The sequence below is a fragment of the Gobio gobio genome, assembly GCF_949357685.1.
Source record: "Gobio gobio genome assembly, chromosome: 1".
NCBI classification, from domain to species: domain Eukaryota; kingdom Metazoa; phylum Chordata; class Actinopteri; order Cypriniformes; family Gobionidae; genus Gobio; species Gobio gobio.
In genome coordinates, this window is record NC_137097.1 from 49,854,124 (window position 1) to 49,867,242 (window position 13,119).

The 13,119-nt window shown below is 39.3% G+C and overlaps 1 protein-coding gene across 1 annotated transcript in view; it reads left to right on the forward strand.

Annotated features, from left to right (window-relative positions):
• Nucleotides 1–13,119, forward strand: part of septin12 (septin 12) — a 72,956-nt gene that overhangs the window by 39,179 nt on the left and 20,658 nt on the right. Inside the window, exon 3 of the mRNA XM_079835881.1 lies at nt 11,002–11,262. Coding sequence (XP_079692007.1) covers nt 11,002–11,262 — 261 coding nt within the window. The remainder of the gene's footprint in view (nt 1–11,001; nt 11,263–13,119) is intronic.

Sequence of the window (13,119 nt, forward strand, 5' to 3'; positions counted from 1 at the left end):
GCTGCCCTACGAGGCCACTCCCTACAGCGCCCCCAGCGTCGTTTTGATCTTCATAATAATACAATAATTTTGTTCAGTTAGAGAATAAACACTACAATTAAAAACTGAACTTGTCTTTTCAATAAAGTGTGAGTGAGCCGAACGAAAGTCACAGGAGAAACGCAGCTGCAGGAGTCAGATCACATTCAGCACGAGAGGGAAGTAAGAGCTGAGGTAAGCGTGGCTGTCATTCTCAGCGCGTGTCCAGTCTGGCGCGCTTTCTGATCGCATATGGAAGCTAAACTTTCAGAGGAATTCATTGAAAAGTTGAAACACTCACTTTGCTCTGCAACGCTCTGTTATGAATGCCCGAGGCCGAGCCAAGTGCATTTACATTCTGTGCGTGAGATCTCTCCCCTATGGGTGGGTTGAAAACATGCAGAACAGTTCCTTCTACTGGCTGTAGTTTTTATCCTCTGGACAAAAATTCCTCCGATGACGCAAAATGACGATATTTGCGTAATCTGAGGATTTTTTCCAGAAATACAATGCATAATTCTCTCGTCTCAGGGGGATATGAGGGGGGAAAGTACCATAATTCAAATATACTACGGGGTTTCTATTGATACAAAGCTTAATGCTAAATCACTGAAGTTACCCTTTAAAGGGCACCTATTATGCCCCTTTTTACAAGATGTCATATTGGTCTTGGGTGTCCCCAAAATGTGTCTGTGAAGTTTCAGCACAAATACCCCACAGATAATTTATGTTGAAAATGTCATTTTGAGGCCTGTCTATAAAAAGCGCTGTTTTGGTGTGAACCGCTTTAAATGTAAATGAGCTGCATATCCCCGCCCCGTCTTTAGAAGAGGGTGTAGCATATACATCTCTCAACAATGGCAGATTGCATACAGGTCTCACAGGGCGGGTCTATGTTAAAATGGCAGTGTCAGTCAAACCTTGCGGGCGGGCCTTTGCAGTGTGATGTCACACTGCAGAGAATCTGAGAACAGCTTGTTCTGAAACACTGCTTATGATTTTTGGGGATTTTTATCGTTATAGGGTGGTTGTTTACACTGTCAACACACATTTATATTCAAACATCATGTAAAAGTGGATTTTGCATAATAGGTGCCCTTTAATATACAATCATTGAACATCTTTGATTTTAATAAAGAAGAAAAAAAAAAAATATGAGAGCAGATTAGAACCCGGAACCTTTGACACGGTTTACAAAAATTCTACTACAAGACCACTAGGGAATTCATATATCACCAGGAGATCTATGTATTCATTCACTAATGCAAAGAATCTCGGGACTAATAATATATTTGACGCAAATTAATGCAAATATTGTTTGCAAATAGTCCCAAAACGATTATTTCTTTATGCTTTATAAATATATACAAAAAAAAATTGGTCCCCATCAATGTTCAAGACATGGTTACGGCCTTGCTTCAGAAGACTTAAAGGTTGGGTAGGCGATTTTCAGAAAGGCTAGCAATCGCGAGCTAGCTTTTGAAAGCATAACCCCCTTCAGAGTGTTTCCAAAGCATTTAAAACACATGAATGCGTACAACAGGGAGCAAACAAAAGCATCACGAGAGATGGTGTTAAACTACCTCATGTCTCAAAGCACATAACGTTACAATAATAATGACCATAAACAACTTAAAGAGCACTGACTTATACCACCTGACTGCTGCAGATTAATTTTGCCATTAATAGTGTTGCCATTGAAACACATAAATTCGACTCAAGAACCACTCCGAGTGGTTGCCATAGGTTGCCATCACTTCCAAATTACATGGCGTGAACTCATAATTTTGTTGTTTTGGTTCAGGAGGAGCTATAAACCGCTGTTTCGGTTGCGGTGCCCGCGCTGACATCTGTGTAACTGCATAGCATGAAACGCACTGATGACACACAATGTTTGCGCGAGCAGGGTAGTTGACAGGCAGGTAGGACATCCTATCGTAACCCTCGGAATGAGGTATGATTGGACGAACATTTTATGGTCCTACGCCTTCCACAGATGATATAAATACATTTAGACCACTTAACTTAGTGATTGCTATAGGGATGTGAAGAGACTTTCAACCTGCATTACAAAAGATGTTTTTGAAGCAAATCCCCTACCCTACCTTTAAATATATATATATATATATATATATATATATATATATATATATATATATATATATATATATATTAGTTTAATTAAATGTCTGCTTTTGTGTTCCAACGCGAGAAAATGGTGGCACAATTTTCATTTTTGAGTGAACTGTCCCTTTAAAATCACACAGGTTTCTCAAGCAAATACTTTTCCTCAAAGCCTGTCTAGTTTTTATGGGCAGTTTTGAAGATTTCGTTTTGAAGAGCAACTAAAATTATAACTGTTCAAATAAAAACATACCAATATTATTACCCAGCGATAGCATGCTTGCTGTGAACTAATAATATGTATCCATGCACTTAAACTCCAATGCTGCTTTTCTGTAAATGGTAAAATACAAGCTCTTTGTCAGTATAAAAACCACTCTCATCTGATTGACCATTACCATGTCTTTTAACGGCAATCCACAGGCAAACAGCCCAGCATGACAGCACGGGAGGCACTTATTACCAACACAGAAATTTGCACTGAACGAGTAACCGCAATTTGCTTTTCTTTTTTCTCTCAGCCGAGCAAATCTGTGGATGGCGACTATTCAAAGAAGCACTGAAATTTCTCCTAATTGATTTTATAGGTCAATTACATATTTTCCTCATTGTTCGGTCAGCAGGGGAGCCTGGGCCGGCCGACTGACAGCAGCCCCACTCGTGTGCAAATGAGTTTGAGAGAGGCAGTAGAGAGATGCAGTGGGAGGAGGAGGAGGGGTGGATGGGAGAAGTCTTTTGGATTAGTGGAAGCTTCTTGGCGATCTGCATGTGAATGAGTGTGAGCAGCTTTAGCCGTTACCCCTGCGCTCTTTCTCCATAGTGAGGGAGAGAGACACAGAGAGAGGGGGAGAAGTGCATGGGCAGTTACACAGAGCACAAAACAGAAGTTTAGGGACAAGTCTTGAGGTACATCACAGTTGCGGACTGCCTGGTGTGGGCCGCTGGGTCTTCATTTGGGAGAGTGGTGTGGACAGAGCTTTGTGAATGAGAGAAGGTAAGAATATTTTTTATCCCATGAGCTTTGCGTATGTCTCAGCTTCACTGCCCTTCTGATAACAATGGAGCCAAGAGCAATGGAGCACTTCAACTGTGCCAAAAGGGGGAGGGGAAGAGTCTCATGGTTGCTCGAGAAGACACTTTTTTTTTTTAATTATGTCTTCAAAGTTGGGTTGTTTTGCTCTATTTTTGTCATTTGAGATACATTCAGGCAGGAAGGAATTGAGGGTTGACACACTCTGATGTTTGAAGCTTGGTTATGGTTATTGGTTACTCCTTTTCAAGATGCAACAGGCGTGTTTGCCATTTGAAGCAAGTATAATGAAATGCTTACTCTCATATGAAACCGTTTGAGTCATTTCCTCTTGTGTGCAACATTTTAGATGTAAACTTTTGAAGTTTTAGTCATTTGTGATGAAAATAAACAGGAAGTTGACGCAGAGAGCCCAGGAGTCCAAAATGGCTCCATGATGAGGTTCAGATGTAAGGTATTTTTTGTGGTATTGTTGACTAGCATGGATGAAATGTCTTTTGCATGGTTCTGGGATTGATTTTAAAATGTGTCCTTTACTTAGATTTAGCTAAATTAAGCAAAACCGTGCAAAATCTGCACAGAGCCACATAAAAGACAACATAGGCCTTGGAAACTTTTATAGCCATTATCAATGCTTCATATTGACATGCGCTATTTGATCATTGTCTTGTTCTCTCCTTTTCATTCTCTGCCAAATACACTGTATTTCTCAGATATATTGCTGTGGTTTAAAACCATTTAAATTTATATTATGATAATAATTCCCATATGGGAAGAGGTTATGAGGCAGAAAATTCATATAACATTCATTATTTTGAGCTGTAGATCAGATGTTAGCATTTAGCATAACAGAACTGAGCATCATTAAGTGTAAAATGGATGCTCTTCATTCTTTCTATTCATGGATTTGTGGGTCTTTGTGATGCTCAAGAGAAAATGTATGTGATACATTAGTGTGTGTGTGTGTGTGTGTGTGTGTGTGTGTGTGTGTGTGTGTGTGTGTGTGTGTGTGTGTGTGTGTGTGTGTGTGTGTGTGTGTGCGTGCGTGCGTGCGTGCGTGCGTGCGTGCGTGCGTGCGTGCGTGCGTGCGTGCGTGCGTGCGTGCGTGCGTGCGTGCGTGCGTGCGTGCGTGCGTGCGTGCGTGCGTGCGTGCGTGCGTGCGTGCGTGCGTGCGTGCGTGCGGGCATGTTTTCGGGAAATATCAGGACACAAATGTGTATAATGACATGGGTATGACACAGGTATTACAAAAAGAGGGTGAAATATGAGGACGTTCCCCATGTCCTCACTTTTCAAAATGCTTATAAATCACACAGAACAAGTTTTTTTTCACAGAAAGTGAACTGCACAGTCTCCTGTGAGGGCTAGGTTTAGGGACAGGGGCAGTGTAAGGGGATAGAAAATACGGTTTGTACAGTATAAAAACCATTACGCCTATGGAATGTCCTCACATTTCACAAAAACAAACATGTGTGTGTGTGCGTGCGTGTGTGTGTGTTTGCCAGTTTCCTGCCATAGGTCTGTTCATGGCCACATTGGGCATTGGTGTGTTTACACCACACATTAGTTGTAGATCATCTTGAAATGTACTATTTAGTTTCTTCCTTTTATATATAGGCCTATAAACAATATTTCAAAAGTTTTGAATGCAGATTGTAAAAGTCAGTTTGAAATATCTAGATGTACTTGCCCAGGTCTCAGGCAATCAAACAAACATTAAAAAAATATATATTTCAGTGAAGTATGAGTTAAAATGAACACATTTATGATTTGGTGTCAGTGAGGGAGTACTCAAGTCTTAATGATGGGGTTGCGGGGGACATACAGCAAAACGTTTGGGAAACACTGTTTTATACCATATATGAGATGCTTCTTTTGTACTAAGTAAGATTTGTGTTTTCTTGCTCATGTCAAGTGGAGATGGGCCACATCTGTGAACAGTTTTTATTAAAGAGCAAGAACAGACACTGAGCAAACCCGGGGACAGGGTTTTTATTTGAGCACAATATGCAAGGCTTTTATTAAAAAGTTCCAACTTCTTTCCTACTTTCTAGCCCTTTTTCTCTCTGTTTGCTTTTCTCAAGCCTTTGGAAGACAGCTTGTCTACCCTCTCTATCCCTGAGCATGGCCCTATTTGTCAGCTTGTATTCGTGTGCAGGCAGTTTTCAGACCGCATCAAATAAATAAATCTGTCAGTCCACCGTCTGGTTGTCTCTTCTCCTTTTTGCACAAATTGTGCTTCTCACAAAAGTCTTACATCAAACTTTATGCGTTTAACAGTGACAAAACATACGTTTAAAATTCAGCAAAGTTCAAAGCCAGAAATTCTCTTTCTTTGCCTCAAGTCTTGCATAGATTCTCAGGTGCTGGATGGATCGCTTGTATGTGAAGCCATTTAGGCAATAAGAAGCCCAGGATTAGTTCCATTTTGGTTGTTGGAGGACGTACAGTATATTTATAGCTGATTAAGTCATCTGGACCAGCAGACAGGCTCCTCAGTTCACGGCGGTTCTCTGTCTCAGCTGATCAATCTCAGCACATGATGCATGCGGATGTACTACACATAGTTCTTGACTCACTGAAATGAACATTTATCGGCTGCTGCACGTGACGTATGATTTTTCATATTTTAAGCTGATGTAATTGGACAGTGTGATTCAGCAAGACTCAGGGCTGTGACCAGGCCAAAGCCACAGCATGAGAAAGTCTTAAGTAGTCGTGAGAAAGCCATATTGAAGTGAGCAGCTTTGCAGCCTCTGGCAACAACACATCAACACTTTCACAATGTTCGTCTTCTTAGAGCTATTGATACCAAGGAACATAACATAGTATTAATTTTTGCCTGAGGTGGATGATCATATATAATCATATTAGTTGTAAACTCATGGTGTAGCTTGTCTTAAAAGGATAGTTCACCCAAAGCTGATCAGCATTGTGTTTTGTTTCTCCATACTGTGAAAGTCAAAGAGCGTCAGTGTTTTTTTTGGACCCCATGGTTTTCATTGTATGGACAAAAACAGCTGACACATTATTGCAATTATCAACAGGTCTGGAACAACATAAGAGGGAGTCAATTTTGTGGGGAACTATCCCTTTAAGATAATCTTATTGTGACTGTGTTTTGGCATACTTGTGTTAATGTCATTTTGGGGACCTGTTAATGTGACACACTCATGTATATGGTGCAGTTCACACTCACTGCCATTAGCAATGCATAATAAAGGATGGCTGACTTGGCATTTCCTGGGGAATGGGGATCATTTTACATTTCCATGTTTTCATACACAAATGAGCTGATTTTAACACACACATGGACACTTTGTATATGGGTGTGAAAGCAGCACTGGTCTTTGCAAGGTAATGCAACTTATCTTCTCATATTTGAGATGGGCCCTTCTTATATTCTAGACTAGAGCATGTCATAAGATTACATGTAATACTCTTCTTTCCCACAAGCTTTAGCGCAGATATCGTTGTGCTGTTTTCCAAGTTCAAGTTGTTCAAGTTTTGTTGCCATTTACTAGGGCTGGACGATATTGAAGAAAAATGTGATATGCAAAACCTTGTTAAATAATGCGATATTCGATATGCGATACGATATTGCTTTAAAGGAACACTCCACTTTTTTTGAAAATAGGCTCATTTTACAAGTCCCCTAGAGTTAAATAGTTGAGTTTTACCGTTTTTGAATCCATTCAGCCGATCTTTGTATCTGGCGGTTGCACTTTTAGCATAGCTTAGCATACATCATTGATTCTAAACAGTCCATTAGCATCTCATTCAAAAAATGACACTTTCAATATTTTTCCTATTGAAAACTTGACTCTTCTACAGTTACATCGTGTGCTAAGACCAACTGAAATTTAAAAGTTGCGATTTTCTACACCTATATGGCTAGGAACTACGTTCTCATTCCTGCGTAATAGTCGCGGATCTTCGCGGCCGTACCATGGCTGCAGCGGCGCAATGATTCGTTGGTATTCTGTGAAACATGGTGGTAGTTTACACCTTCGACTTACTATCACAGCCCTTTACAACACACAGAACCATGGCTAATCACACAGGTAAATCCACAACACAATTTGTCGGCTGCAAGCCTGAAACTTTCTCTGCAACTACACAAACTTAGTGCCGGTCACATTGAAAGTTACCTAGCTGGGGGCTACTTTCAGGCGCTGTAATATCATTGCGCTGCTGCAGCCATGGTACGGCCGCAAAGATCCGCGACTATTACGCTGGAATGAGAAAGTAGTTCCTAGCCATATAGGTGTAGAAAATAGCAACTTTTCATTTTCAGTTTGTCTTAGCACACGATGTAACTGTAGAAGAGTCAAGTTTTAAATAGGAAAAATATTGAAAGTGTCTTTGGTCATTTTTTGAATGAGATGCTAATGGACTGATCAGAATCAATGATGTATGCTAAGCTATGCTAAAAGTGCTACCACCAGATACAAAGATTGGCTGAATGGATTCAAAAACGGTAAAACTCAACTATTTAACTCTAGGGGACTTGTAAAATGAGCCTATTTTCAAAAAAAAGTGGAGTGTTCCTTTAAGTGTGTAAAATCTTTTTAAATTATATTAAAAAAATTATTTAAGAAATGAGAATGATACTATTTATGTGTTTCACATTCTTTCTGGGAAAAGAAAGCATCGCTATGACTTCAGAAAGTGACCAGTGTTTTAGCAAAAAATAATGTCACAAATCTGACAATAAAATTTTAACATCAATGTAAACAAACCAAACAATTCTTTCCCCAACTGATATCGTTCACTTAAAGCACAACCGACTGTGTTTACATGAATTCTCGTCAAGACAGCCATTTTGACATAACTGTGTGTGTTTGACAGTTCGAGTGTGTAACAAGGCACAAAACAGAACTGAAGGGATCACATGCTTTCAGAGTGGCGGCTTGTGCGCACGTTTCGGTGTGTGTGTCAGACAGCGCGAGACTGCAAGGAGTTGTTTTTCCGCAAGTTATTAAGTTTAATAACTCTTTTTAATGTCAAGCACGTCACATAAGTAACAATCGTGTGCCCAGTCTATTCTCTGCTATATGCATCAACCTAAAACGTACACTTTTCTCAATGTTGAAGTAGCCTATTAAAATCATTCAGATATTGCGTGCCGTTGCGATATGCATATCGCGATATGAACATTTGCGATATTTCGATATTTTTAATATATATCACGCAGCCCTACCATTTACACCCCCCCCCAGAATTTAAATTTAAGAACTAATTGAAATTGAATTAAATTCAAATACATTTTAAATACCACGACATGACAAATGTACAAAATGTCACATTTAGCGAGAATTTTGCCCAACACTGAGCTACTATGGTTGTGTACTTGTGAAGGTAATGTGATTTTGACTTTGTTTTGAACAATCTGACTGGGGTGTTTTCTCCAACAAGACAACTTCAGAGGTCATCGGGGGGATTGTTACCAATCCTCTTATAAAATGGAGCTGTCTCAAGATGGCAATAGTACAAACTACAGGGATAAGACAAACATTAGTCCTGTAACACTATCCACTAGTCAGATGGGGCATCCTCCGGCCGAGCCAGCTGACAGATGTCTGTGGCTCAGTAGTTAACCAGTGCCGTGTGAACTGCTGTCTCTGTGTTGGCCGCTCTCGCAAGTGAACGCAATTGAGCTGAACAAACTGATGCGCAGGCAGCAAAGCCATTTCTGTTCTGTTTTTCTCTGCTGACACTATGCTGCATAAAGTTCAATGCACATTGAGGGTACTTTCCATATTCATTTCCATTCAAATATTGAGGAAATCTTAAGATAACATCAACCCCTTCATGACCCATATATAAAATGTTAACAAATGAATCTAACGCCTCATTTGGAAGGATGGAAGCACAATTATGAATAATTCTCAAATCTTCGTCCTCATTATTTCAAATCCACGTCTGAATCGATCAGTGCCTCACCTACATTTGCCTCCTGTCAGTCATAATGTGCATTAATTTCCACCTGCATGCTCACAGCACAGAGCTCTCTGGCTCATAAACAAACCTGGCAAAAAATTAACATCTCTTCTTCAAATTAATTGCAGCAGTGAATTGTGTTATGCAATGCACAATGCACACAACGCCGGGAAATGTGGGCGCTGGCTAAATGTGGGCAAAATAGAATCGCAATGTAAAAATGCTTGGAGGAAAATAATAACCTAAACTGGTCCAGGGCTTTTTCTACTTTCCGAGTAATAATGTAAACTGTTATCATTGACTAAAACCTAAAACTATTACAAATAATGTCCCTTAATTGAAATAAAGCTGAAATTAAATTATTAAATTATAAATATTAGATGAACAACTTAAACTTAAAAAAAATTCATTTCTAAAAAAAGAAAGGAGAGAAATGTCATTTCTAAAGGCAACTAACTAATTTGACTCATTTAATGCCTTGCACATTGCCAAAGTGCCATGTCCTGTTTGTTATATATATATCAGTGGCGGCTGGTGATAATTATTTTTGGGGGGGTGGGCGTTTTTTTCGGCGGGGTGGTGGGGGGCGCATCAAGATGCATGTTGACCTAATTCAAGTATTAAAGAGAAAACAGTGTCTTCACTTTTATCTTTTTACACATTAATTTCCCACATATAATTGAATAAGGAAAGAAAAAAAAAAACAGCAACAACAGACTAGCATGTTGACTACTTGAATATAAATTTGAACATAAATTTTGCTCTCCTTTCTTTCTGGCCAGCAAATTTCTCAATGACTCTCTCTATTAAAGTGATTAAAGTCAGTCATCTCAGTAGTGTCGTGACGTTTGCATTGTTCAGTCAGATATTTGAGGTCTCTTACCCCCGTTGTTGTCCACAAAACTTCAGTACAGACACTTTGAAATAAAAGACAGGGAAAAAGACAATAAAGGGCATTGCTAACAAAACATCCAGCCAGCCACCTACGTTTCTCATAACAAGCGCGTGAAGATCCGAGTGTAGCTTCATCCTCGGTCACTGGCTGCTGCTGGATTTGTAAATTGCGTTGGTCCGGTTCGGGATCCTTTATCATTTTTTTTCTTCCAACGAACGCCTTGTGAAAGAATTTGGTTTAACTGCTGCCATCTCTACGAAAGTGATCATCCTAACAAGGTTTTGGCGGAATCGGAGTGACTGTTTCGCCCGCGCACTTTCGCTTTAGTTGCCAAGAACGGAAAGTTGAATGACAGGTGGCGAGAACCAATCAGATTTGATAAAATAACACGCATCCAATTCTGATTCGTCAGGGACGCAGCGACCTGCGTCCAGAGGAGGATCTTTAAGAAACCAATTAGAGACCAGCTTCAGGTCACATGCTGCCCATAGATTTTTGTACTCAGATAGACATCCATTTGTCCGGCGTCCCTCGCGCAGGAAACCGCATGAAACATATTGAAGAACATATAAAATAGTTAACCGATCAAAGCCAGTTTTTAAATTATTTTTTATTTAAATTAAATGCTGAGGCTCTTACTAACAGCCAGCACATCGTATGAGTAAACTATTTTATTTTTATTTCATTTTTATATCATTTTTGTATACATGTATATTTCTGGAATTTTGATGGGGGCGGCGCCCCAGTGCCCTCTATTGACCAGCCGCCACTGATATATATATATATATATATATAATATGTGTGTGTGTGCCCGCAATGCACATCAGACTGAGAACAGACAGTCTATGAGGCATTACATCACTAAAGTGTCTCAGACACAAACTGCAAAGACTCAATTGGGACCGAGCTTTAATTAGACTTTTCTAAGAAACATGTTAGGTTCCTGTATGCTAACTTGTGGGTGTCTGTCTCTCTCTCTCTCTCTTGGCAGACACAGCACAGGAGCAGGGCCTGGATCTGGAGCCACCTGTCCGGATGGAGGAGGAGAAGGAGGTCATGGAGGAGAGGGAGAGGGAGGTGGAGGAGAGAGTGGTGGAGATAGAACATCCTCTGCCATGCCTCGGTGAATCTGACACACAAGGCATTATCAAGGGCAGAGATCTATTCGGATATGTCGGCATTGAGGCAGTCTTGGACCAGATGAGACGCAAAACCATGAAGGCTGGCTTTGAATTTAATATCATGGTGGTTGGTAAGTGGAACATTGGTTTGATTTAAAGTTGTTTTTTTTTTAAAGCAGGATATGTATTTGAAATGAAGAATATCAGGCCCTTAAAACAATACAAAACCTTCAGAGCTCATTTCTTTACCATACACTTTCAATATCAAACGTCTTGCATAATTACTGGGCCTAAATAACTTCACACATCTTGTTTATTCTTTGCTCAAAGTGTGAACTTCAACTCGGGTAGTTTTTGCCTAATGAGCATTGTTGAGATGGGGCTGTTTTGGCCAAGACTAAGATGAAAATAGAACAAACTTGAAGTGTCAAATTAGGTAAAAAGATCTGTGTAAAATCACCGTGCACCAAGAGCCGAGTATGGTTTAGAGTGGCTAAAGGGGGCAGGAAGACCGTTCAGACTATATAGTTCAGTGTCTTTACAGGAAACACAGACAGGTAAAGGGTAAATGGTGCCATTGGCTGTTAGGGGAAAGTTTTAAACTCAACTCTTTTCAGAGACTATAGATGCATTATAAATGTGTGTACTTTTTAGCCATTTTGTCATATGAATACGTAGTGTGAGGGGAAAAAATCATAATGCATTTTATTTAGAGGCGCCTTACAACTTAATGGCAGTCATAAAATACAATCAAAGCAACATCTGTTAAACATTAAGATAATCCGTTAATTCAAATTATTCAAAAAAAAGCTCATTTGAGTATTAAGACGTGATTTAAAAGTAAGACATACAAATTGTGGAAGAGATTTTCAGAGACGAGGAGCAGCACAGCTGAACGCTCTGGACCCCATGGTGGTTAAACGAACAGGAGGTATAACAAGGGAAACAGTCGAGGAAGATCTAAGAGTGCGGGTGGGAGTATAATTATGAAGCAAGTCAGAGAGATATGAGGGTGCAAGATTGTGCAGGGCTTTAAAAGTGAAAAGCTGAATCTTGTACTCTACGGGATATTTAACAGGAAGCCAATGTAATTGATAAAGAACGAGAGATATATGCTCAATGGAAGAGGTTCTAGTAATTATGCGGGCGGCTGAGTTCTGGAACTAACTGAAGTTTATTCAGTTTGAGAGGTAACCCAAATAGGAGAGAGTTACAGGAATCAATGTTTGAAGTAACTAGAGCATGTACTAGAATGGCTGTGGTAAGGAAGGGACAAAGACGACTGATGTTCTGTAACTGGAAATATGCGGACAGAGTAACAAAAGACAAGCTACTATCAAGGATGAATTAAAGTAGTGTGTGCTGAGAAGAAGAAAAAGTGCACTTTACATATCCAGATGGTGCACTAATATATCAGACATTATACCATGACAAAATAACCTTTAAAACCTCATGGATGGTTAGAGCAATGTATTATTCATTTGTTAAAATTGTTTATTTATTAAAGGTGGCTTCTCTTCATCAAGAAAGAGTTTTATTAAAAAAAAGCATTACACATTTTTAAATAGGCTGTAAATAGAACGGGGTGATTATAAAATGATATGGCTTATATTCTTGGATTAAATGATATGGCTATACTTTTCACGAAATTGTATATTTAGTTCAAAGGGTTTTTCTCCAAAGAGACGAACCATCATTTTAACCAAAGATCGTTTTACCTTATAAGTGACAAAATAACGACACATAGTGTGTATACACTCCTCTTCAAATGTTTGAGGTCAGGTTTTTTATTTATTTATTTTAACTTAAATTTTGACAGTAATTACATACATTGTACAGATATTTCTATTTCAAATAAAAGCTGCTCTTTTGAACATCTAAATGTTTCTTGAGGGTTAAAATCATCATATTTTAATGATTTCTGAAGGATCATGTGACACCGAAGACTAGAGTGATGATGCTGAAAACTCAGCTTTACAATCACAGGA